The following is a 24737-nucleotide window of genomic DNA, read 5'->3' on the forward strand; positions in this document are numbered from 1 at the left end:
AAAACCCATGAAAAAAAGCTAATTTAACAAGGTGCTATCAGCAGAGTGCAGCACAAAGCTGCTTTTTACAACTTGAGTTCACAACATCAGTGTCAGAGGCAAAACTTCAGTTTGATCTTTTTTAGAAAATAATCTGACGTGTTATGTAATTGTTTAAAACGTATTTTTTTTTGGGGGGGGGCATACTTGTATAGTGCACTTCACATCTCACCACAGTCCAGGATTCGTTTTCACGATTCATGCTGAAGCATTCTGACATAAGAGTTTACATACTTCAACTCTCTAACTTTAAAGTCAGATTTGTGAGGACTGGAACACTGTGCAAACATAATATTAAATGCACTGAGACTGTTGGCAGGGTGGAAATTAAGATGTAAGGGAGGGCAGCACATCAGTATTTTTGTGTTCAAGTGTAAAAAGTTTAAATAATAACCACACATTAATCCATTGTTTAAACTTTTTTTTTCAACATTTATTTGTTAAATTATGAACTTCATCAATAAAACCAGAGATAATGAGACTTATATGAATGTCATTGCTAGTGACAAGGTACTGTTTTGTTACGGTTAATTGAATGGAAAATTAAAACCTTGTGATTACCTGAGAGAATAAAAACTGTCTTTTTAATAACTCAGTCATTACTTTGTTCAGGCCAACAATGATCAAAAGAAACCACTGAGAATATTTTTCATCACATCTTTGCTTGTCAGTGTTATTACAACAGATAATTTTACATGACAGAACAACCTCTTGATGTGTTTAGAGATTTCTTTCATTTTCAGTCAGGTCAAACAGGTCTGTGCAGCTTTTGTCTTGGCTTCTCTACAACTCTGATAGGATATAATAAATATCTTTATATATGTAAAAACTATGTAGAGCATAGGAAAAAACCCAATATTAAGCAAAACAATCACACCATACACAGACAGAGCTCTTGAAGTCACACAGTGAAGTTTGTGAATTGAATTGTTGCAAAAAATTCCTTTCAAAGTGAAGTTACAGAGTTTTCTGTTTGCACTCAGTATAGTTGATCCTGCAACCTGACAAGCAGGAACAAGCCACGACAAAACCAAGAAAATACTGATGGTAGTTTTTCTCATGATAGTTGGATATTGCAGAGGTTTACATATAGACACATATCTGTCATAGGCCATGGCTGACAACAGTAAGAACTCTGACCCGCCTAAAGAGTAAAATATAAAATACTGAACGTGACACAGTGGATGTGATATGATCTGTTGCTCAGATAAAAAGTCAATCAAAAGCTTTGGGTAAATCGCAGTGCTGAACAGAACAGAGTTCAGCCACAAAGCTGCAATGAAAATGTACATAGGCTCATGGAGGTTTTGGTGAATCACAATGAGGCTCACAATGGTGCAATTACAGAAAATTATTAGAACATATATTGTAAAAATAATAACACAATACACATATCTGTATTTTTCAACTTGTAAATACCCACTTAGAGTTATATATGTTACATTTCTTTCTTCATCCATTGTATGACAGTGTTTTAAAAAGATACAGTGATATAACAGAAGTCTCAGTTTGAAGACAGATTTATAAACTATATTTGAATGTCTCATTCGTTCGCAGTTACCTGACTTTGAAATGACCTTGGTGTGTGTTCATCTCTCACAGATTGAGCCTGTGAAATGTTTTTATGGGACAGCTTCACCCTCTGTGGATCTCATTAAACCCTTCACCCAAAAAGACAACAACTTTGTCCAACTCTGGAGGCCTGAAACCAAAAGTATTTTTTTCCATCTTCTCTGTCTGTGCCTAAACCATGATGGCAAAGCAATGTAATTTTATTCAGTGTTTATAGCTATAGAAGCTGACTTTGTTTCATCTGGTCTTTTCCTCATGCTGTGTCATATAGCATAAGACAGTTTCCCCAGACTGATACCGATATTGGCACTTAACAACTGTAGAAATGGGCTGAATAGATGCTGTTTCACACAAAGCTTTCATTGTAACATTATTCTGTATTGTTACTTCTGACTAAAGTATTAAGTCAGTTGCTGGCCAACAGCAGCTACAGAAGGTCCAGTTAGAATTCTGAAGCAATGTCCAGTCCACCAAAATTCATAAAAGATGTTTTTATTATGTGGTCACTGAATTACGAAGCAGCTTTGAGTACCAAAGAAGACAAAAACAGGCAAGAACAGTGCAGGACAAACTGAACCGAAATGAGTAACTAATCTTAAATCACAAACCTCGTCTTTTTGGTATGGACAATGCCCTTATGTCTTCAGCCTCTGGGTAGGCCATATGTGGTAGGGCTGAATCTCACCACTCCTACAATAGACATCTGGGAGTAATGGGATCAGGGCCTGCTACATTGGACTGTCTGACCATTCCAGCTCCTAGAGTGATGCTTCAGGCAGCCTTAATGGATCTGATCTGCTGTGGTTCTACATGTGAAGTTGGCACCTTTGTAATAAAAGACTTCATGGAGCTTTCCTGGCAGTCGGGCATCACAAGGACACGAGGAAACAGTCACTAAGATGCGAAAACCCAAGGGGCAAAGCTAATCAATGACTTTCCTGATACTTTTGTAAACCTGATGTGATTGATCCATGGCAATAGGATGCATAATTCATCCATATGTCCATATTCAGATCACTCCAGCATCAGCAGTATCAGCATCAAAGTCCAGATCAGAAGTCAACAGACAGCTGTCTGATGGTACTGGTTTATCAGCTGCACACAGCTGGGAGCTGTGGTCTGGAATCACTTGGCTGGTGATTGGGGATTCAGGTCACTCACAGCAGTGACAGTTAGGTGATTCGAAATGCGGAAATGCACAGATGACTCATAGCTATGATGGGCTATGAGTTGGTTAATGGCTGTAAGGGTCAACTACCTTGCAATGATGACGACTGTCCTACAAACGAATGCAGCAGTACTACAGTTACCTCACAGATTCGTGTACTATGTGTGCATAAATATGTAGATTTCTACTTTAGAGTTGAGATCATAAATCCACAAGTCAAAAAAAAACTTTCTTGCTTGAGAATAGTTAGGTCCCAAAGAGACTCCCTCCACAAAGAGGTCCTTTGAATGTTCCTATCCTTCATGTTATGCTAGTTCTCACAAAACTGTCACGGCTTTAGGAAGGCAAGGACTTGGACCCAAATGCAAGACCCCTCAGATCAAAAATAACAGTTATTTATTCAAACAAAGTAACAAACAGAAAATCACTCACTGAGGAGGAGGAAGACTAACTGGACAAAGTAACAAACAAAAGATCACCCATTAAGGGGAAAAAGGCACTAAAACAAAAGTTACCAAAACTAGAACACAAAATCTCTCTTACGAGGAAAATGACTAAACCAGGAACAAAACAAGAAACAAAGTAACAAATAAATACACAACCTGACTGGGGAAACAATACGAGAGGCAAGACGAGGAACGAGACGTGGCAAAGGTATGAGACAAAAGCATGGGACGAAACATGAGACAAAAACGAACTGACACTGGACAAAGGGAAACGCAGACTATATATACACACACAGGTAAGGGGGACAGGTGGAACCAATTAGGGCGGGGAAAACAATGACAAAAGCGGGAAACAAGACAAAGACAGGAAGTACAACAAGACCAGATACACAAGGGCAGAAATTTCAAAATAAAACAGGAACTATAACCAAAGCTTAAACTAGAGTTCCAAAATCAGCCCCCTTAGGGGCTAGTCATGACAAAAACTCTCATTATGACTGATTGTGGATGTTATGTCAAACTTGAATGCTGCATATAAAGATAGTAGTCATGTCAAGTTGCATGTCAGTTATAAGAGGACATCCTAACATTCAATACTTTCTAAGGATCAGATCAGAGAAATCACATCTCTTTGTTGTTATTACAGAGGAACTCATCAATCTTCATGACATCAGTTCATTGTGTCTCGACTTAACAAACGCTTGAGGTGTTTAGAGATTTCTCTCATTTTAAGTCCGTATATGATTGGATTAAAGAGAGGATTATATATAACTCCTTGTAAAGTCATTATTAAAAGAGCAATTGTGGGAATATCAGATTCTAGTCGAACAATAATAACATTGTAAGTGGACAGTAAGGAATAGTTAATTACAACCAGCAGGTGAGGTAAACAGGTCTCTGCAGCTTTTTTCCTGACTTCTTTGCTGCTTCGATAGGTTATAATAAATATTTTTGTGTATGTAAAAATTATAAAGAGCACAGGAATAAGTGCAACATTTAGCAAATTGAACACACCAAATATATATATTGCTCTTGAGCTCACACAGTGAAGTTTGTAAATTGCGTTATTACAAAGAATTACTCTCAAAGTAAAGTGACAGAGCTTTTGATTAGCGCTCATTGTTACTGTTGACACAAAATGACAAGCAGGAAAAAGCCAAGCTAAAGCCAGAATGATACAGACAGTGGTTTTTCTCATGATAGTTGGATATTGCAGAGGTTTAAATATAGACACATACCTGTCATAGGCCATGGCTGACAACAGTGAGAACTCTGAACCGCCTAAAGAGTAAAACATATAATACTGACAAAGACAAGCTTGATAAGATATGATCTGTTTTTCAGATAAAATGTCCATCAGAAGCTTTGGGTAGATATTAGTGCTGTAAAGAACAGAGTTAATTAACAAAGCTGCAATGAAAATATACATAGGCTCATGGAGGTTTTGGTGAATCCAGATCAGGTACACAATAGTAGTATTACTGCAGATTATTAGAACATATGCTATAAAAATAATCATAAAATAAAGGTATCTGTGTTTGTGAACCTCCACAAGCCCACCAAGAGTTATATATGTTACATTTAATTCTTCATCCATTAAGAAAGTCAGATATGGAAAACTGATTATTGAAATAGTCTGATAATATAACAGGAATATGTGAATAAAACCTGAAGAAAGGTGTCACTTTGAAGATTGCAGTAACATGTCTCCTGTAGTGGTATCCATTATTCACAGTTACCTGACCTTGAAAAGCTCTCAATGTACACTCATGTCTAAAATTCACAGAGTTAACAGTGGGAGCCTTTGAAATGTTTTTATCAGACAGTGTCATCCTCCATGGATCTCATTAAACTTTCCACTTCAAGTGAGGAACATGTAAACATCTTTATCAAACTCTGGAGGCCTGAATCCACTGTTGCACTTAGATCTGTTTTTGCATCAATTCTTACTCTCACTTAGCTTCTTGCTCATACTGCATCAATTGGTACCATTTCATTTGGGATACGAGCAGGGACTATTTCTTGAGACAGATATGTCCCTCTGTAAAAGGCCAATAAAGCTGTCAGAAGCAAAATGCATCCCATATGGAGACTGAACTAGAAGGAACATTTGTTCGGGTAGAGATGTTCCAGTTTCCTGAGCACTTTTACTGATGAAATTAGCTGCACAAGTGGCAGTTAATTCAGTCACCTTTACATGTGCAGATTTTAGCATAGATCAGGTGCTTTCTCTCTCACTCATGTGAATCAGTCCACTGAAATGTGTAGTGGTTGTAGCTGACATGACCTTTTCATGTTTCCATAGTCATAGCAGTTAAAATTACCAATTAAAATTTTCACCCAGTGCAGCAACGACCCCATGTTTTAATCCCTGGTGGCATTAGCTCTGGTTTTGGAGTGTGAATCATGTTGTCCTGAAGCTGAACATGCTGCTTCAGCACCTCACCTGTGTGGACTGCACGGCACTTTCATCAGCAGGAAGAGGGGAAACTCTGGGCTTAAGATCTTGTGACTGTTGGTTGAGAATTAAGGAAATAATGGTAACACAGAAAGAATCAATGAACAATGATGTGATATTTCAAAGAAATATACCTACTGTTCACGTCAACTTGGTTACCAGCAACATGACTCTGCGACATGATGATGCTTGAGAGTCTCTGTTCATCTGATGAGCTTCTTAATGTCAAAGTGAGGATTATTGTGCAGAACAGTCCTGGTATTTATCTGTGTGAGGTGGCCATACCAACCATTAGATGCCAGAATTTGGGTTTGTTTTTTGTGGATGATCATGGGCCATGCTACACACCACCCATTTGTTGCTGTACTTGATCAAGGATCACAATGGAGAGAAGTTCTGAAACTCTTTGTCTTATCCTCAACATTTCGCAGATGCAGATATTTGCAGGTTTGTTACCTAAGGTCCTCTCTCTCATTGTGTCAAATAAACTACAAAATGTGTCGGAATGATTCTCTATGTGAAAAAGTGCTCTTCTAGTCTTTGTGCACGCTGTTGGACTCGCCACAACAATCTATTTAGTTCATGGATTGAAAGAGTTTGCCATCTTCTGGTTTCTTTGGGAACAATCCTATTTGACCTTGAGAAAAGCTGGACGCATGTATTGTCCATTTGATATTGTTCATTTGACGTGGACGTAGTTACTGTTTCTATAGTTTACATTATTTTCAACAAAAGAGAACAGCAGTTGGTAGAAAAAATATAAACTTATTACCATAGTGATGCAGTTTAGTGTAATAAAGTGTAGTGTTGTATAACGAGGCAAATAAAAGTAAAGTAAATAAAAGTAAAAGAGGTCAAACAATGCTGTGACTTCAGGCCTCCAGGGTTTGAGGAAGTTCTTTACACAATAGAATCTATTTTAGTGGAGAGTTTAATGAGATCCATGGAGGCTAAAGTAGCCTAATAAGAACTTTTCCACAGACTTTAACTGTTTTACCTCACCTGATGGTTTTAATCAGCTTCTTCTGTTTATGTGCATATGTTATTATAGTTCGACTGGGGTCTGATTTTCCAAAAACTGCACATTTAATTATAACTTTACAGACGAATCTGTATCATCCTCTCTTCAATCCGATTATATATGGACTAAAAATGAAAGAAATATCTAAACACCTGAAGAGGTTGTTCTGTCAAACCAAAGTCATCTAATTTATTCAAAGTGATGCTACAGTAACAGCGGTGTTAGTGATGCTAATTTACTTTTTTCTGTAATAATAATGGTACAATAATGATTATTTTAATATAAGAATATCACCTTCTTATATTGTGAAGATGTTAAATATAAGTATTTCTTTCCTATGGTGTAAAGATATTTGTTAGCATTTCAGTTTGAACAATGTAGTTTTTTTTTTTCAGTTTTTTATCAGTTGCTGCTTTGTTTGTCAGTCATGGACAGTCGAGCTGTCTGCAGAGGAAGGATTTCTCAGAATTTCCTCTTTCAGTTCCAGTTATTTAGGCCAGCGGTTTTCAAAGTGTGAGTGTCCCCTGGGGGACGCCAGAGGGATTCAGGGGAGGCGCGGCGAGGGAAAAAATAAACCTGAAAAGACAGAAAAAGAGTGTAAACATCGAGGGGCAAAATGGATCGATTTTTAGTCTCTCAAGTGAAAGTGAGAGAGGGCACAGAGTCTGGGGCGAGCAGAAAACGGAGAAAGTATGACCCTGATTATTTAAAGTTTGGCTTTTCGTATATTGGTCCTGACGATGCTCCGCTGCCACAGTGTGTTATCTGCAAAGAGGTGCTAGCTAACGACAGTATGCGACCATGTAAACTCCGGCGTCATATCGAAACAAAGCACCAAAGTTTAACGACCAAGCCGCGGGAGTTTTTTGATCGAAAACTTAATGAATTGCGGTCACAGAAGAAAGTCATTGAGGCGTTTGGCACTGTGACTACCAAGGCAACTGAAGCATCGTACCGCGTAGCGTTACGCATTGCGAAGGCGGTGAAAGCCCACAACATTGGTGAGACATTGCTCCTCCCTGCTGCTAAAGATATGTGTTCGGCACTAATGGGTGAAGCTACTGCTGCCAAGCTGGATGCCATCCCGATGTCTGACAACACCATCCAGCGCCGCATCTCTGACATGGCAGCTGATGTGAAAGAACAGGTGCTGGACGCTATCCGTGAGAGCCCTTTCTTCTCCATTCAACTGGACGAGTCCACTGATGTTGCTAACTGTGCACAGCTAATGGTGTATGTACGCTTTATTAAAGAGCTCGGTGTCCAGGAGGAGTTTCTATTTTGCCATCCTCTGCCGGCTCGCACTACAGCCGCAGAAATTTTCAAGGCTTTGAATGACTTCATTCAGGAAAATCATATTGACTGGAGCCGCTGTTGTGGAATATGTACTGATGGCGCAAGGGCAATGACAGGCCGCCACAGCGGTCTGGTGAAACAGGTGCAAGCGGTTGCACCCGCTCGCACTGTATCATCCATCGCCAGGCTTTGGCGACCAAGAGGATGCCCAAAGAGCTGCGTGCGGTCCTGGATGAGGCAGTAAAAATTGTCAACCTAATTAAATCACGTGCTATGAATGCCCGTCTCTTCTCCACCCTCTGCAATGAGATGGGCGCTCACTTCCATCAGCTGCTCCTACACTCCAAGGTCCGGTGGCTGTCGCGGGGCAAGGTCCTCACCAGCTTGTGTGATCTGCGCGAGGAAGTCCACATGTTCCTCGCCGAAATCAACTCCCCACTGGTGAAGCATATGGAGGACGCAAAGTGGGTTGCAATGCTGGCCTATCTGTCGGATATCTTCGACCGGATAAACACACTAAACACCTCTTTGCAAGGCAAAGAGTGCCATGTCTTTTTGGCACATGATCAAGTCTCTGCATTCAGGAAAAAGTTGGATCTGTGGTGTGCTCGTGTTGAACGGGGCTCGGTGGAAATGTTCCCAACCTTGGAGGATGTTGTGGAGAAGACAGGACTGCAACTGGACTGTGTGCAACAAGTGGTCATTGAACATTTGAAGGGGTTGCGTGAGCAGTTTGGAGACTATTTTGGGGAGGAGACCTTGGCAAATCAGTGGGTGAGAAATCCGTTTTCTTTCCCAGTGACACCCCGTGATGGACTGACCTTGCAAGAGGAGGAGGCCCTTGTCGAGCTGAACTCTAACCCTGTGAGCCCGTACGTATCATATATGATACCCACATTTCTGGGACTCATTGCATCACCATCAAGCATAAACTTTGCATTTAACCCTTTTAGATGAACTCTTATGCTCGTATACTGACTCCTGGTAGACACTCCTCACTTTTCTAAATGTTTTGACATGTGTGATACAAACAAAAAATATACTTAGAATTTTTTTTTTTTAATTTTTTTTTTTTACATTTTGTCAAAGGGACAAATAAAGAGTTCATATTTGAAAAATTAGAATTTTCTGACCATTCTTTCATAGTTCAGGTCTCACAGGGCTAATATGGACTTGAAACAAAAGATGAGTGAGGTGTCACTTGCACACTTCTGGCTGTCTGTGGAGACCGAGTTCCCTCACCTCACCAAAAAGGCTGTAAAGGTGTTCATCCCCTTCACCTCCACTTACTTGTGTGAGTGCGGGTTTTCCGCATTGACAATAATTAAAAGCAAGTACCGGTCACGGCTGCGGGTAGAGGATGATCTGCGTTTATTCCTTTCCACAGTGAATCCGCGCATCAACCGCCTGTGCGCATCAAAAACACAGACTCATTGTTCCCACTAAAACAGAGGCGAGCAAAATAAGGTGGCAAGATTGGTTTATTGCCGTCATGGGGTTTCTGCACCCAAATGCAGAAACCCCAGGACAAACAGATGAGTAAACTAAAAGTCTTGGTAACACTTCAGAATAACAATCATTTATAAGACATTTATAAGCTATTAGTAGATAGTTAACTAATCATGAAAAAACACTTATATAATTTGAAAAATGATTATTAAATCATTTATTACTTAGGTTACAAGACATTGATAAGCTATTAGTAGATATTGAACTAATGAATAAATCATTTATAGACATTTGTAAATATTATAAAACCATTTATAACTAAATTTGTACAACATTTATATATGATTTAGACATTATTAAAAATGCGGTGTCAACATTGTTTATACATGATTTATTCATCATCAACTAATTTTCAATATGATCAACCTTATTTGTAAATTATTGGTGAAATAGTGTAGATGTGTTAAAAAACCCACTGTACTACCATTTGTTTATTCATGTTTAACAGATGATTTGTGAGACATTCATTAAAAAAAAAAAATCTATAAATCATTTGCAGATGTCCCTTAATATAAAGTGAATACTATTCATTATTTACAAATGTCTGTTAATGTTTATAAATGATTTGTGGACCTTTTACTCACCTCTTATTTAATTCAATTCAATTCAATTTTATTTATATAGAGCCTTCCACAATCAAAATTGTCTCAAAGCGCTTTACAGAGACCCAGAGCCTGACCCCAGAGCAAGCACTTAAGGCGACAGTGGCAAGGAAAAACTCCCTTTTAACAGGAAGAAACCTTGAGCAGAACCTGGCTCATATGGGGGACCCTCCTGCTGATGGCCAGGCTGGGTGAAAGGAGGAAAAGGAGGAAGACAGGACAGCTAGGAATGGAGGAGAGGAGGAGAAGGACATGCAGCATAATATAAACAATGGACAATGTTAGAGGGTCAGCGTTTACATTACAGTTAGTGAACAGTTAGTGGATAATGTATGCTCATCAGATTACAGTTATGATAGGAAACAGAGCACAGAGGCAAAAAGCTGTCATGACTGGTAATTATTTACATTACAGTCTGCAAAGAATATTAATCCAATATTTATCTGTAGCAGAATGGAACATTAAACATGTGTTGGTGAAATGTGAAATGGATCATTGTAAACAATAAACAGCAGCAGGTGGGTGGAGCCAGGACCATAGAACATGCAGCTCTGGAGCCAGAGATACCTGCAGAAAGGTACAGAGAAAGAGAGACCAGAGAGAAACAAACACAGGACTACGGGACAGAGAGGACACAGAGTTAATGACATGTAATAAAGGCTAATTAATGTGAGAGTGGGTCTGAGGAGAGAAAGAGAAAGAAGAAGTGCGCAGTAGATCATGGGATGTCCCCCAGCAGCCTAGGCCTATAGCAGCATAACTAGGGGATGACTCAGTTGCCTGAGCCAGCCCTACTAAGGGCTATATCCTTAAATGTAAGTGTCTATAGAGATAATTGTGACTAACTATAAGTTTAGTTATAATAACTAGGACTGTAACTAAAACTAATTATAGGCTTTGTCAAATAAAAAGGTTTTAAGCTTCGTTTTAAAATTAGAGAGGGTGTCTGCTTCCCGAACCCAAACTGGCAGTTGGTTCCACAGGAGAGGGGCCTGATTGCTAAAGGCTCGGCCTCCCATTCTACTTTTAGAGATTTTGGGAACCATAAGCAAACCTGCATTCTGGGAACGAAGCAATCTGTTGGGATAATATGGTACTATCAGCTCTTTGAGATATGAAGGAGCCTGGCCATTGAGGGCATGTAAGGAGAAGGATTTTAAAATCAATTCTGGATGTTACGTCCCCAAGGGGAAGTAGGATGGCCACAACAGAACAACGAAAACTGAGAGAGTCAGAGCAGTGAACAATGCAAAATTATTTTTAATCCAATTCGCTCTCACATCACAGAGGGGTTACAACACTGTGGGGGAGGATGAGCAAAATGAGGTTGTGCCAAATAAATGAAACCAATAAAACAAAACCAGGCCTAACTACCCCTACCTCTAAAAAGCAGATCCAAAAAAAAGGTCTAACTAGCTTCTCTAAATAAAAGGGGATTTAACCAAAACCAATACAGGGGGTGGCACCAACCGCTAAAGGAATCTAGGTGTGTGAAATAATGTAGAGGGTACCCCAATTCACCTAATGTTCTCAACCTCCCTCCACATACCTCTTTATAAGAAACAGTAAATCAAAGTTCCCTACTTCAGCATACAGGCAGCAGGGAGAAAACAAAGAGAGGTGATGGTGATACTCTGCGAGCCTGGTCCTTTTATTCCAAGGTCCTGGACGAAGGCAGCCAATCACAGGTGGACACGAATCACCTAGGCGGCACCTAGAAAACAAACAGGGGAGGAGAGAAAAACCAGGATAGAGAAGGAAAACCAGGAAAGAAAAAAGAACACACACACAAACAATCTAGCCTGGCACGTAACACTGGATTTTACAGGAAGCCAATGAAGAGAAGTAAATACAGGAGTAGTATGATCTCTCTTGCTAATTCCAGTCAGTACTCTCGCTGCAGCATTTTGGATCAACTGGAGGCTTTTTAGAGAGTTAACTGGACATCCTGATAATAGGGAATTACAGTAGTCCAGCCCAGAAGTAACAAAAGCATGGACTAATTTTTCAGCATCACTCTGCGACAGAATGTTCCTAATCTTACTGATATTGCGCAGGTGAAGGAAGGCAGTCCTAGAGACTTGTTTTATGTGTGAGTTAAAGGACAAATCCTGATCAAAAATAACTCCAAGGTTCCTCACAGTCGTACTGGCTTTAATAAATACAGATACGAAGCAATTACTAACTTGTCCTTTCATATTGAAACAAATTATTTATTAGACATTCATAAAACATCTATAAATCATTTGCAGATGTTCTTATGTCCCTTAATCTAAAGTGAACCATATTCATCATTAACAAATATCTAATAATGTTTGGTAAAGATTTGTAGACTTTTTCATCACATATAGCAATAACAATGAAATGCTTTTCAACAGCCCTCACATTCAAAACACAAATACAGATTAAAAATTGTTTGTTTGTTCTGCCAACAGGGCCTCCTTTGCTTAGGTCAACTCCTCTATTTTTCTGGATTGTGCATCATCTTTTTCCTTGGCCTGTGTGCGCAAATGGTTTATTTATGATTAGTTCAATATCTACTAATACCTTATAAACGTCTTGTAACTTAAGTAATAAATGATTTAATAATCATTTACAAATTATATGTGTTTTGTTCATGATTAGTTAACTATCTACTAATATCTACTAATAGCTTATAAATGTCTTATGAATGATTGATAAAGTGTTACCAAAGTCTTTTAATTAAACACAGAATCACTGGAAGAGTCCAGGGCCAGAGAACAAAACTCAAACAAATAAAAATCATCCACAAAGGAGGGAAAAAAGGCAGGAAACATAAAACACAAGGGAAACTCCAAAAGTCCTTAAGAGAAAAAGGTAACCAAGGTAAGTCTATGAGGGGGAAAACACAAGGCACAGGTACAGGAAAGAACATGGGGAGTAGACTAGGGGGAGCAAGGCAGGAACAGACTCGGAACAAATACTGGGACAGACTTGGGTACAAACAGACTCAGATGAAGACTCAGGAACGGACACACACACTCAGGTGCAACCTCAGAAACAGACACAAGTACCGAAACAGATGAACTGACAGGTGGACAAGGGAATCACAAGACTTAGATACACAAGGGTAGCAAGCAAAAGGTGAAACCAATTAGGGCGGGGCGGATAATCACAAAAGGAGAGAAACTAGACAATGACAGGAAGTAGAGCAAGACAAGATACACAAGGGCTAGGATTTGTCAGAAATAAAGCAGGAAAATACTAAACCAAACTTCAGAAACCAAAAAAAGAGTGACAAGGCTTCCCAAACAATACTGAAAATAAAGAGCAAACCCAGGAAAAAAAGGACTAAAAACTAAACCCAGGAATACTAAAATCCTCAAGAATCAAAACAGGTGTACACAACAACAAAATGAACCAGAAGTCTACTATAGAGCTTTAGAACCAAACAAGAAACAGAATAATCTGACTTTCAACTTTTGCTGAAAAACACCCAAAAGAAACTATAACCAGACATTCCATAATATAATATATAACACATATCCCAAAAAGAATTCAAAACTCCCTGTTTTATTACTGAACATTTAGTTTGAGAAAACATTCATGGATGATGAGTTAAATTTTACATACATGGGGTATGTGGAAGTTAACAAATACAGATATGTTTATTTTCTGATTATATTTACAGTTTATATTCTAATAATCTGCAGTAATTCTACTATAGTGTACCTTATCGTGATTCACAGAAACCTCCATGAGCCGATGTACATTTTCATTGCAGCTTTGCTACTGAACTGTGTCCTTTACAGCACTAATATTTACCCAAAGCTTCTGACTGACTTTTTGTCAGAAAAACAGATCATATCATATTCAGCCTGTATCTTTCAGTTGCTTGTAATTTATTATTTAGGCACCTCAGAATTCTTACTGTTGTCAGCCATGGCCTATGACAGGTATGTGTCTATATGTAAACCTCTGCAATATCCAACTATCATGAGAAAAACCACTGTGACTATTTTGCTGCTTTTAGCTTGGACTCTACCTGCTTTACATATTTCAGTCCCTGCAATAGTGTGTGCTGAAGCTAAACTGTTTAAATTTACTTTATTTACTTTATTTACTTTACTTTAATATTTTGCAACAATTCAATTTACCAGCTTCAATGTGTGAGATCAACATTCATTATTATGTTTGGTGTGTTTGTTTTAAGCAGTTTCTTCTTTTTAAGTCTATATGGTGCCAGTATAGCTCGAGTTGAATCCAACTTTCCAAAAACTGCTTGTTTAATAATGACGCTACTAATAATTTTGTATCATCCTTTGTTTAATTCACTGACTGAAAATGAAAAAAAATTTCCAAACACCTCAGAAGGTTGCTGTGTTCAGCCAAAATCATCTGATGTATTAACACAGATGAATAATGTACAGTCATTTTACTGTCACTGTTCATTATGGAAACAGTAAAGAGGATCTTGAGCCTGCTTATGGTTCATGACTGATTAGTTTGCTGCAGTTATTCTATCTTTTTCTTCAACCTTGTCAAGTCTGAGTTTGCTCTCCAATCATGTTGAGTAACTCATATTTACAGTTCCCTGTTTTTGTGGCTCCAGAGAAAATGATTATTTTTGATACTTAAAGACCTTGTGTTCTTGGACCAGGGGTCTGTAACCTTCAACATCAGAGCCAGAATCAAGAGCCATTTTGGCTCCTTTCCCACCGAATAAAATTCACATGGAGCAATAAAACCTATTTGACCCCTAAAATGAAGATAGATATAGGTGGCATATAAAGGTTTATATCCAGTTATGCTAGATATAAAAGAATTGTAGTTTCTTGCATTTATGAAATTATAGAAAGAAAGAAAACAATACACAGTTGCTGTTTGTGACAAAGGAAAACACCAAACAGTTATAAACAATAAAAAAAAGAAAGCATGGGCATGTCTTATGTGCCTTATTTGTGTGAAATTAATAAAATAAAGAGCATCACACTGTAAAAAAAAAACAAAAACAATAAATATAGCATATATATAGCAGCTCTTTCTAATATAGCAGCAGCATATTAGAAAGAGCAAACATAAAAATCAGCCAGTTTATGTGTCCCATCATCCTCCTCTTTTTTTTTCTCAGTCATGTACAGCTATCAACCGTAGAGCCTGAACATAAAACATTTCAATCAGAAGAGACTACAAGGAACAAAAGGAATGAGAAAGTTTAAAAGGATTTATTGAATATAGGTAGAAAAGACTTTTGGTGCTTAGACCCCGGCAGGAAGCAGATCCCCATGAGATGCGATCTTGATGATTTGGTCCCTCCTCTCTGGAGCCCAGACACGGGTGGTGATGACAATGGGCTGCGGAGTGGAGCGTTTGATTGGAGATGGCCAGCACCTGACGTTGAGGTGGAGGCGGGTTGATGAGCATAGCATTGCTGAACGAACAGCTGAATGACAGCAGAGAAGGAGAGCACATTTAAAGTTTGACAGATAAGTGATTGGCTAGAGGTGAGCATGTCAGTTTGTCATTGGATGAGGGCAGGAGAGAGGTGGTGGCACTTGGAATTAGCGGGACACTGAACTTGACTAAGAAGGCATGCACAAAGATGTAGTCTTCCTGACTGAACTTTCGCTAAGCTTCATAACTACATCAGTTCAGGGTCCAATGTAAATTATGGCTTTTTCACCTAATGTGATTTCTTTTCCTGAATATCACTGCAGAGCTTATCTATATCAGGGCTGTAAGATGTGACTTTCATCTTCACACAGGATGTGTATGTAGTTCATGCTGAAAAAAACCTGCTCGCATAGGTATGTGGACAGGGCTCCAAATGCATACTTTTCCATGTCCATGTGTCGGGAATGGCATTCCATGTTTCAAACTCAAGTTTGTTTGGTTTTGGGAGGTTTTTGATTGCTCCATTTGTGATTCCGAACAAGAATGGCCTTCTGATGGGCAACATCTTCAACATCAGTTGTGAGGCTCTGGAACTTAGACACCCATACGTCTTTATAAGCTATGTCGACCAGTTCAATTTCAAGATCAGGTTGACTTCTGCCTGTACATCCCTCCCAGTGCATATACCAGGGAAGCCATGTGTGTTTTCTACAACGCCATCAGCAACCTACAAACCTCACACCCGGAGGGCATTTTTGTCGTATTAGGACTTTAATCAAACCAACATGAAGACTGTCCTTCCTAATTTCTACCAGCATGTGGACTTTGCCACCAGGGGAATGAACACATTGGACTTGGTATACACCAACATAGAGAAGGCTTTCAAAGCAGCCCCCTCTCCCCACCTTGGCTCCTCAGACCACCTCTCTGTTATGTTGTTTCCAGCATACAAGACCCTGCTCACAAGAGGTAAGCCCACACTGAAACAAGTTAAAGTGTGGCCTGTAGGAGCTATGTCAGCGCTGCAGGACTGTTTTGAGAGTACTGACTGGGACATGTTCAAAGAGGCTGCAACTGACAATGAACACATGGACATGGAGGAGTATGCTTCAACCACCTGTGCATACATTCGGAAGTGCACGGAAGATGTCGCTGCTACCAAGACTGTTGTAACTCGGGCCCATGACAAACCATGGATGACCAAGGAAGTATGAGCAGCGCTGAGAGAGTGTGATGTCGCATTCAGATCTGGCGATGCTGGGGCTCTCAGAGAAGCAAGCAGAAAACCTGAACTGTACCAAGGCAGCAAACGGCACCCAAGGTCAGCAGATTCATGTTTTTTTCCAGGACCCACGTAACACTAGACTCCTGTGGCAGGGCATCCAGTCCATCACTGAGAAACTGACCACTGACGTGGCTGACGTGGTGGTAACGTATTGTGTCACTTCCTGTTTGCTGCTTCTGCACTGTGGTGTTACGAGTGTTATCCTAGCTTATTAATCAACTCTTACTTTGCCGTGTTCTGTGGTCAATCTCTGAATTCCTGTACACGTATATTGCTTTAGTTAAACATCTGTGGTGCACGTGTCCCTCGGGATTTAACACTACACTCTAATCACTCTATCTCTGGTCCGCTAGCTTAGCTGTTAGCAATGGCTTCTCTTTCTCCTGCTGTCTCTCCTGCTGTCTCTCCTCTCTCTTGCACGGTGTGTGAAATGTTCAGTTACTCCTCTGCCTCCTTTAGCGATAATGGTATGTGTAATGAATGTAGCATTTTTGTAGCATTGGAGGCGAGACTTAGGGAAGTAGAGGCTCGGCTCCGCACCATAGATAATCACCCCGCAGCAGCGCTAGCTAGTCAGTCCCCTGTAGCTGATGCGGACCAGCCTAAATTAGCTACAGCTAGCCGTCCTACGTTAGCTCCTGTCAGCCGTTCCCAGCCAGGGCGGCTGGGTGGCAGTCCGAAGGAAACATAGCATGAAACAACGGCCCGTGGTTCACCATCAACCGCTTCATGTTTCAAACAGATTTTCCCCAATCAGCGACACACCCGCTGAGGAAAAAACTCTGGTTATTGGCAGCTCCATTTTGCGAAATGTGAAGTTAGAGACTCCAGCGACCATAGTTAAATGCATTCCTGGGGCCAGAGCGGGCGACGTTGAATCGTATTTAAAACTGCTGGCTAAGGATAAACGTAGATTTGGTAAGATCGTTATTCACGTCGGCGGTGAATAACGGTGAGGAGGAGTGGCAGCAATCTACCACTCAAGTTTATTAATTAATCCCAGACCTAAGCCGAAATATAGTACATTTGAAAGCCTTATCCTCAGCCTCTCACATCCAAATTGGAAGACAGAAAAACCAGTACTATTTGCTGTGGTGTATCGTCCACCTGCTGCTTACTCAGAGTTTTTGTCTGAATTCACTGAATTTTTATCTGATTTAGTGCTTAGTACGGATAGAGCAATTATAGTGGGCGACTTTAATATTCATGTCGATACCCACAATGACAGCCTTAAGACTGCTTTCTATTCAGTATTAGACTCAATTGGCTTTTTACAAAATGTTAACAAACCAACTCACTGTTTTAATCACACCCTTGATCTTGTACTGACCTATGGCATAGAAGCTGAATATTTGACAGTATTCCCTCAGAACCCTGTTTTATCTGATCATTCTTTAGTAACATTTGAATTTACAATAATGAACTGCACAGCATCTGGGGAAAAAAATTAACTACTGTAGATTTCTGTCTGATAATGCTGTTATCAAATATAAGGAAGCTATTCCATCTTTATTATCTCCGCTGCCATGTGCCAGTTTTACAGAGGGCAATGGCCTAAACGTTACTCCAGCAGATATAGACTATCTAGTTGATAATACTACTGCTTCATTGCTTCATTTCAACCCTTGACTCTGTTGCCCCTTTGAAAAAGAAGGTCAGTAATCAGAGGAAGCTAGCTCCATGGTACAATTCACAAATACGTACTTTAAAGCAGATATCAAGAAAGCTGGAAAGGAAATGGTTATCCACTAATTTAGAGGAATTCCGCCTAGCCTGGAAAGACAGCTTTATAATGTATAAAAAAGCCCTTCGTAAGGCAAGAACTGCCTATTACTCATCATTAATAGAGGAAAACAAGAACAACCCTAGGTTTCTTTTCAGCACTGTAGCCAGGCTGACAAAGAGCCATAGCTCTGTTGTACCATCCATCCCTCTAGCTCTCACTAGTAATGACTTTATGAGCTTCTTTAGCAACAAAATAGTAGACATTAGAGACAGAATCCATCTCATCCTGCCTACAACTGTTAATGATGTAGGTATGTCTAGAACAGCATCTTTAGAAATGTCTGCCAGTCCTGATTTGTCGTTAGACTGTTTCTCTCCCATAGAGCTAGCTGAATTGACTTCAATAGTTTCTAAATCTAAATCATCAACATGTCTTTTGGATCCTATCCCGACCAGACTTCTTAAAGATGTGCTGCCTTTGATTGGCACACTCATTTTGGCAAACTATAGACCTATATCCAATCTCCCCTTTAATTCTAAAATTCTTGAAAAGGCTGTTGCAACTCAGTTGTGTGATCATCTAAATAGGAACGGTTTGTTTGAAGTTTTTCAGTCAGGATTTAGAGTTCATCATAGCACAGAGACAGCACTGGTGAAAGTTACCAACGACCTTCTTATAGCATCAGATAATGGACTCGTCTCTATACTTGTCCTGCTAGATCTTAGTGCTGCATGATCATAATATCCTATTGGAAAGATTGGAACATGTTATTGAGATTAAAGGAACAGCACTAGGCTGGTTTAAATCATATCTATCAGATAGATACAAGTTTGTTCATGTTAATGATGATCCCTCCATTTATACCAGAGTAAGTCATGGAGTTCCACAGGGTTCTGTGCTTGGACCGATACTGTTCACCTTATACATGCTTCCCCTAGGCAATATTATCAGGAAGCATAGAATAAATTTCCATTGCTATGCGGATGATACCCAGCTATAATTATCTTTATATAATATAATTATAATACGAAACAGATCAGTTAGCCATACTTCAGGCATGTCTTAAAGACATAAAGGCCTGGATGACCTGTAACTTTCTTCTTCTGAAATCAGACAAAACTGAGGTTATTTTGTTTGGTCCCAAACACCTCAGAAACAGTTTATCTAATCATATAGTTACTCTGGATGGCATTAATTTAGCCTCCAGTACGACTGTGAGGAACCTTGGAGTTATTTTTGATCAGGATCTGTCCTTTAACTCACATATAAAACAAGTCTCTAGGACCGCCTTCTTTCACCTGCGCAATATCAGTAAGATTAGGAACATTCTGTCGCAGAGTGATGCTGAAAAATTAGTCCATGCTTTTGTTACTTCTAGGCTGGACTACTGTAATTCCCTATTATCAGGATGTCCAGTTAACTCTCTAAAAAGCATCCAGCTGATCCAAAATGCTGCAGCGAGAGTACTGACTGGAATTAGCAAGAGAGATCATATTACTCCTGTACTAACTTCTCTTCATTGGCTTCCTGTAAAATCCAGAATTGATTTTAAAATCCTTCTCTTTACATATAAGGCCCTCAATGGCCAGGCTCCTTCATATCTCAAAGAGCTGATAGTACCGTATCATCCTAACAGATTGCTTCGTTCCCAGAATGCAGGTTTGCTTATGGTTCCCAAAATCTCTAAAAGTAGAATGGGAGGCCGAGCCTTTAGCTATCAGGCCCCTCTCCTATGGAACCAACTGCCAGTTTGGGTTCGGGAAGCAGACACCCTCTCTAATTTTAAAACGAAGCTTAAAACCTTCTTGTTTGATAAAGCTTATAATTAGTTGTAGTTACAGTTAAACAGTTAAACTTATCACAATTAAACTTATCACAATTATCACAATTATCTCTATAGACACTGTTACAGTTAAGGATATAGCCCTTAGTAGGGCTGGCTCAGGCAACTGAATCATCCCCTAGTTATGCTGCTATAGGCCTAGGCTGCTGGGGGACATCCCATGATTTACTGCGCACTTCTTCTTCTTTCTCTTTCTCTCCTCAGACCCACTCTCAAATTTATTAGCCTTTATTACATGTCATTAACTGTGTCCTCTCTGTCCCGTAGTCCTGTGTTTGTTTCTCTCTGGTCTCTCTTTCTCTGTACCTTACTGCAGGTACCTCTGGCTCCGGAGCTGCATGTCCTATGGTCCTGGCTCCACCCACCTGCTGCTGTTTATTGTTTACAATGATCTATTTCTAACATGTTTAATGTTCCGTTCTGCTACAGATAAATATTTGATTAATATTCTTTGCAAACTGTAATGTAAATAATTACCAGTCATGACAGCTTTTTGCCTCTGTGCTCTGTTTCATAATTCTAATCTGCTGAGCACACATTATCCAATAACTGTTCACTAACTGTAATGTAAATACTGACCCACATTGTCTGTATTATGCTGCATGTCCTTCTCCCCCTCTCCTCCATTCCTAGCTGTCCTATCTTCCTCCTTTTCCTCCTTTCACCCAGCCCGGCCATCGGCAGGAGGGTCCCCCATCTGAGCCAGGTTCTGCTCAAGGTTTCTTCCTGTTAAAAGGGAGTTTTCCTTGCCACTGTCGCCTTAAGTGCTTGCTCTGGGGTCAGGCTCTGGGTCTCTGTAAAGCGCTTTGAGACAATTTTGATTGTGGAAGGCGCTATATAAATAAAATTGAATTGAATTGGTTACAAGGCCGCCCCATCCAGCTGTTGGGGCAACATCAGCTTCCTCAACGAACTGAATCAGTTCTTTGGACGGTTTGTGTAATTAAATACCACCCCCACAAGGAAAGCTATCCCTCACCCAGACAAGCAGGCACTCAGACTTGAAATAGCGGATGTACGGAGGACCCTAAGGAAAGTCAATGCACGGAAAGCAGCAGGCCCCGATAACATTCCAGGATGGGTTGTCAGGGAATGTGCTGACCAGCTGGCCTGCATCCTCACTGACATCTTCAACACCTTGTTGATCCAGGCAGTTGTACCAGCATGCTTCAAAGCTGCCATACCAGTGCCTAAGAAATCTAACACCAGAAACCTGAGTGACCTCCACCCCATAGTGCTGACTCCGATCATTATGAAGTGCTTCGAGAGGGTGGTGAAGACCCACATCATTACCAAACTCCCACCATCACTCAACCCATTCCAGTTTGCTCCACAGAGGATGCCATCTCCTCTGTTTTCCATCTGAGCCTGGAACACCTGGAGGATAAGAACACCCATGTGCGGATGCTGTTTCTGGACTTCAGCTCAGCGTTCAACACAATCATCCCCCAGCATCTGGTGTGCAAACTGGGTCACTTGGGCCTCGGCACCCCTTTATGCAAATGGCTACTGGACTTTCTCACCAACAGAACCCAGTCTGTATGTGTGAACAATAACATCTCTCTGAACACCGGTTCCCCCCAGGGTAGTGTTCTCAGCACCCTGCTGTTCACCCTGATGACCTACACTCTACCTCCACTACCTCCCAAGATTCGGCTCTACTTCGTGAAGTTTGCGGATGACACGGCTGTAGTAGGTTTCATCCAGGGCGACAACGAACTGGCCTACAGGGATGAGGTGAAACACCTAGTGGAATGGTGTAAAGTCAACAACCTCATTGCTGACGAGACAAAAGAGATTATTGTTGACTTCAGGAAATCTCGGCCCAGTCATACACCACTCCTCATCAATTAAACTGTGGTAGAGATCGTCAGTAGCACAAAGTACATGGGGCTGCAAATCAAAGACAATCTAACCTGGTCCCTCAACACCACCTCCCTGGCAAAAAAGGCACAGCAGCGCACTGCTCCTGCACTTCCTTCACTGGATGAGGAGAGCCTCCCTCCCCCCTCCCATCCTGATTACCTTCTACAGAGGCACCATCAATCGAGTCTGCTGACCAGCTGCATCTCTGTCTGGTTTGGGGCCTGCAAGGCCTCTGACTGGAAGTCTCTGCAGAAAGTGGTGAGGACAGCAGAGAGAATCATTGGGTCCCTGCTCCCCTCCATCTGAGATATTGAGCATAAGTGTAACCAAGGGCCTAACCAGAGCCCAACAAATCTACGCTGACCCACCCACCCCCACCATGCTGATCTCTGGCAGGAGGTGCTGCAGCATCTGCAGTACGACATCCAGATTCAGAGGCGGTTTCTTCCCCCTGGTCATAAGACTGTTGAACACTCACACAAAATAAATAAACTCTCAGTCTCCCCCAGCAGTTCGCAAACCAACACATGAAGTCACCTTGGGTTTCCACTTGGTCTCCTCTCAAACTGAACCCAGAAAATGAAAAAAGTATTTTAGTGAACAGGTGATAATTAGAAGAACATGACACTGACCAAAACTGGACTAAAACTACCAGAAATCAAAAGACTAAAATTTGACTGAAACTAATTCACATTTTTCAAAAGACTGAAACTTAATCAGCTGCTAAATCAATGGCGTAATGGGGAACATGTTCAAATTAGACAGAGGTCAAATCATTCTGTGACTTCAGGCCTCCAGAGTCTGATGAAGTTAAACATATTAGAGTATATTTTGGTATTTAATTAGATCCATGGAGGCTGAAGCAACCTAATAAAAACTCTCCACAGACTCAGACTGTTGACTTTCTGAACTTTGGACATGAACGTTCATCAAATGCATTTCAGGGTCTGGTATCTGTGAATGAATGAGACACTCCAGATTGTTACAGTGAGACTTTTTTTAGATCATTATTCATGTACAGTGGTTACATGCATGCCTGTTTTATTACTGAACATTTAGTTTGAGAAATCATTCATGGATGATGAGTTAAATGTTACATACATATCTCTTAACGGGTATGTGGAAGTTAACAAATACAGATATGTTTATTTTTTCATCATGTTTACAGTTTATATTTTAATAATCTGCAGTAATTCTACTATAGTGTACCTTATCGTGATTCACAGAAACCTCCATGAGCCGATGTACATTTTCATTGCAGCTTTGCTACTGAACTGTCTCCTTTTCAGCACGACTATTTACCCAAAGCTTCTGATTGATCTTTTGTCAGAAAAACAGATCATATCATATTCAGCCTGTATCTTTCAGTTGTTTATATTTTATTATTCGGGCAGTTCAGAGTTCTTACTGTTGTCAGCCATGGCCTATGACAGGTATGTGTCTATATGTAAACCTCTGCAATATCCAACTATCATGAGAAAAACCACTGTGAGTATTTTGCTGCTTTTAGCTTGGATTCTACCTGCTTTACATGTTGCAGTCCCTGCAATAGCGAGTGCTGAAGCTAAACTGTGTAACTTTACTTTAAATGGAATATTTTGCAACAATTCAATTTACCAGCTTCAATGTGTGAGATCAACATTCATTACTATGTTTGGTGTGGTAATTTTATTGGATCTTGTAATCCTCCCAATGCTCTTCATAATTTTCACATATACAAAGATATTTATAATATCCTATCGAAGTTGTAGAGAAGTCAGGAAAAAAGCTGCAGAGACCTGTTTACCTCACCTGTTGGTTTTAATCACTTTCTCCATTTTAAGTCTATATGATGCCAGTATAGCTCGAGTGGAATCCAACTTTCCAAAAACTGCTCGTTTAATAATGACGCTACAAACAGTTTGCTATCATCCTTTGTTTAATCCACTGACATATGGACTGAAAATGAAAGAAATTTCCAAACACCTCAGAAGGTTGTTGTGTTCAGCCAAAATCATCTGATGTATTAACACTGTGAATAATGTACAGTCATTTTACTGTCACTGTTCATTATGGAAACAGTAAAGATGATCTTGAGCCTGGTTATGGTTCATGGCTGATTAGTTTGCTGCAGTTTTTATTCAACTTTGTCAAGTCTGACTTTGTTCTCCAAACATGTTGAGTAACAATGATATTTACTGTTCCCTGTTTTCTGTGACTCCAGAGAAAATGATTATTTTTAACTTCAGGCTGATGCTGGAAAGACCCTGTGTGCTTGAACGAACGGGGGAAGAAAGACTTTGTGTGTGTGTGTGTGTGTGTGTGTGTGTGTGGTAGTTAGTTTTCCAGTTTCCAGTAACTGTGATGACTGTCATGTCAGATGAAAATGGCAGAAAATTATTATAAAAGTATATGAAAATTATTCATTTAGAGTCAACTATCATGGGCTCAGCAAAAACAGTGGGACACTCACTGAACCAGCTCTCTGAGGGAAACATACTCCAACAGCCAGAGTCAAAGGAAAACCAACAAATCACCAACAATAAGAAGTAAATGTATGGACCATGGATTA

General features: G+C 40.1%; 3 protein-coding genes across 3 annotated transcripts; 1 reads left to right on the plus strand and 2 right to left on the minus strand.

Annotated features, from left to right (window-relative positions):
* Window positions 1-782: 782 nt before the first annotated feature.
* Window positions 783-1331, minus strand: LOC121193937 (olfactory receptor 4N2-like). The gene has a single exon (XM_041056366.1). The coding sequence runs from the start codon at window positions 1329-1331 to the stop codon at window positions 783-785; it is 549 nt and encodes a 182-aa protein (XP_040912300.1).
* Window positions 1332-3895: 2564 nt separating this feature from the next.
* LOC121193938 (olfactory receptor 4D6-like) lies at window positions 3896-4822 on the minus strand. The gene has a single exon (XM_041056368.1). It carries the CDS (start codon window positions 4820-4822, stop codon window positions 3896-3898), a length of 927 nt encoding a protein of 308 aa, XP_040912302.1.
* An 18438-nt stretch (window positions 4823-23260) lies between these two features.
* Window positions 23261-24187, plus strand: LOC121194606 (olfactory receptor 142-like). Its single transcript, XM_041057558.1, has one exon. It carries the CDS (start codon window positions 23261-23263, stop codon window positions 24185-24187), a length of 927 nt encoding a protein of 308 aa, XP_040913492.1.
* The last annotated feature ends 550 nt before the right edge of the window (window positions 24188-24737 follow it).

Source organism: Toxotes jaculatrix, chromosome 15 (genome assembly GCF_017976425.1).
Source record: "Toxotes jaculatrix isolate fToxJac2 chromosome 15, fToxJac2.pri, whole genome shotgun sequence".
Taxonomy (NCBI): domain Eukaryota; kingdom Metazoa; phylum Chordata; class Actinopteri; family Toxotidae; genus Toxotes; species Toxotes jaculatrix.

What these genes read in the sequence shown, in the direction of transcription:
- LOC121194606 (XM_041057558.1), top strand. Translation starts at nt 23,261, where the DNA reads ATGGATGATGAGTTAAATGTTACATACATATCTCTTAACGGGTATGTG.
- LOC121193937 (XM_041056366.1), bottom strand. Translation starts at nt 1,331, where the DNA reads ATGTACATTTTCATTGCAGCTTTGTGGCTGAACTCTGTTCTGTTCAGC.
- LOC121193938 (XM_041056368.1), bottom strand. Translation starts at nt 4,822, where the DNA reads ATGGATGAAGAATTAAATGTAACATATATAACTCTTGGTGGGCTTGTG.